This window comes from Seriola lalandi, unplaced genomic scaffold (genome assembly GCF_002814215.2).
Source record: "Seriola lalandi dorsalis isolate HSWRI2012SDOR001 ecotype SW California unplaced genomic scaffold, Sedor1 jcf7180001975883, whole genome shotgun sequence".
NCBI classification, from domain to species: Eukaryota; Metazoa; Chordata; class Actinopteri; order Carangiformes; family Carangidae; genus Seriola; species Seriola lalandi.
In genome coordinates, this window is record NW_019446549.1 from 161 (window position 1) to 1,298 (window position 1,138).

The following is a 1,138-nucleotide window of genomic DNA, read 5'->3' on the forward strand; positions in this document are numbered from 1 at the left end:
ACTAAGACATTTGTGTTATATTGTGTCAAAATTAGAGTATGAACTTGTGTTTTGTAATTTGTAGTGACCTTGACCTTGACCACCAAAATCTAATCAGTTCATCCTTGAGTCCAAGGGAATGTTTGTACCAAATTTTAAAGGGATTCACTTGAGATATTGCATTCACGAGAATGAGAAGGATGGACATATGGATGGATGGACAACCCGCAAACATAATGCCACAAAACATGTTAGTAGAGTAATGTGAAATTTTTCTAATTTTTCTCAGCTGCATATCAGTGTAATCCTACTGTCACATAAAAAGCCTACCTCTCCGAGAATAAACTCCACGTCACAGAACTGACGGTTCTCCCACAGTTTGCCATAGTCCTCATGGAGAGTACACTTTGGATAGCATGAGAACTGCAAAGAAGAAGAAAATTATTGTTTTAGGAGTAATTGGAGTAACTATCATATCTATTCTCCAAGCAAGCTTGAAGAATCATGTACTGTATATCAAGCCCACAATCTTTCCTTTTAGGAGGCTTTTGACCACAATGCTGAAATTATGCCAAATATGTAAAGCTAAAGTTTTTTATATTTCAGTGACAACAATGTTAAGACACTAACCTGGAATCTGTACATCTCCCCACTGCGCACATTGTTGTCCACTGTCCCCCCAAAGATGTACATGGCATCTTGAATCACAGCAGCAGCATGAAAGAGTCTCCCACTGGGCATCTGAGGAGGCAAACAGAGGCAAAGTGAGCAAAGTTAGCATTCATTAGAAAATGCAGGAAAATGCAGGAGTACAAGTTGTTTTAAAATTCAGCCTGTTGCCTAATCATATTTTTTATATAATTCAGCCGGTTTCATTATCTATTGACACAGTTTTTAAAAACTTTTTTGAAATTTATTTGGTTTGTACCTCACTGTCCAGGCTGGGTTGGATCACCTCCCAGGTCTGAGAGTCCACATCGTAGCAGTGCAGCTCGTTGGGCAGAGTGTTGTCAGCAGCACCGCCAAATACATACAGGTGGCGGTCAAAAGCAACCATAGTGTGACCATATCGTCTCTGAGGTGGCGGAGGGGAGCCCCTCAGTAAATGTTCGGTTGGGATACGTGTCCACCTGAGAAGATGGAGTAACAGCAATGATTA

General features: G+C 40.5%; 1 protein-coding gene across 1 annotated transcript; it reads right to left on the reverse strand.

The window, feature by feature from the left end:
- Nucleotides 1-309: 309 nt before the first annotated feature.
- Nucleotides 310-1,106, reverse strand: LOC111655972 (leucine-zipper-like transcriptional regulator 1; the record flags this gene model as incomplete). Its single annotated transcript, XM_023407555.1, has 3 exons — nucleotides 908-1,106; nucleotides 610-720; nucleotides 310-402 (listed from the first exon to the last, which is right to left on the reverse strand). Coding segments are annotated over exons 1-3 (333 nt in total), but the record flags the coding sequence as incomplete, so codon positions are not given.
- Between the last annotated feature and the right edge of the window lie 32 nt (nucleotides 1,107-1,138).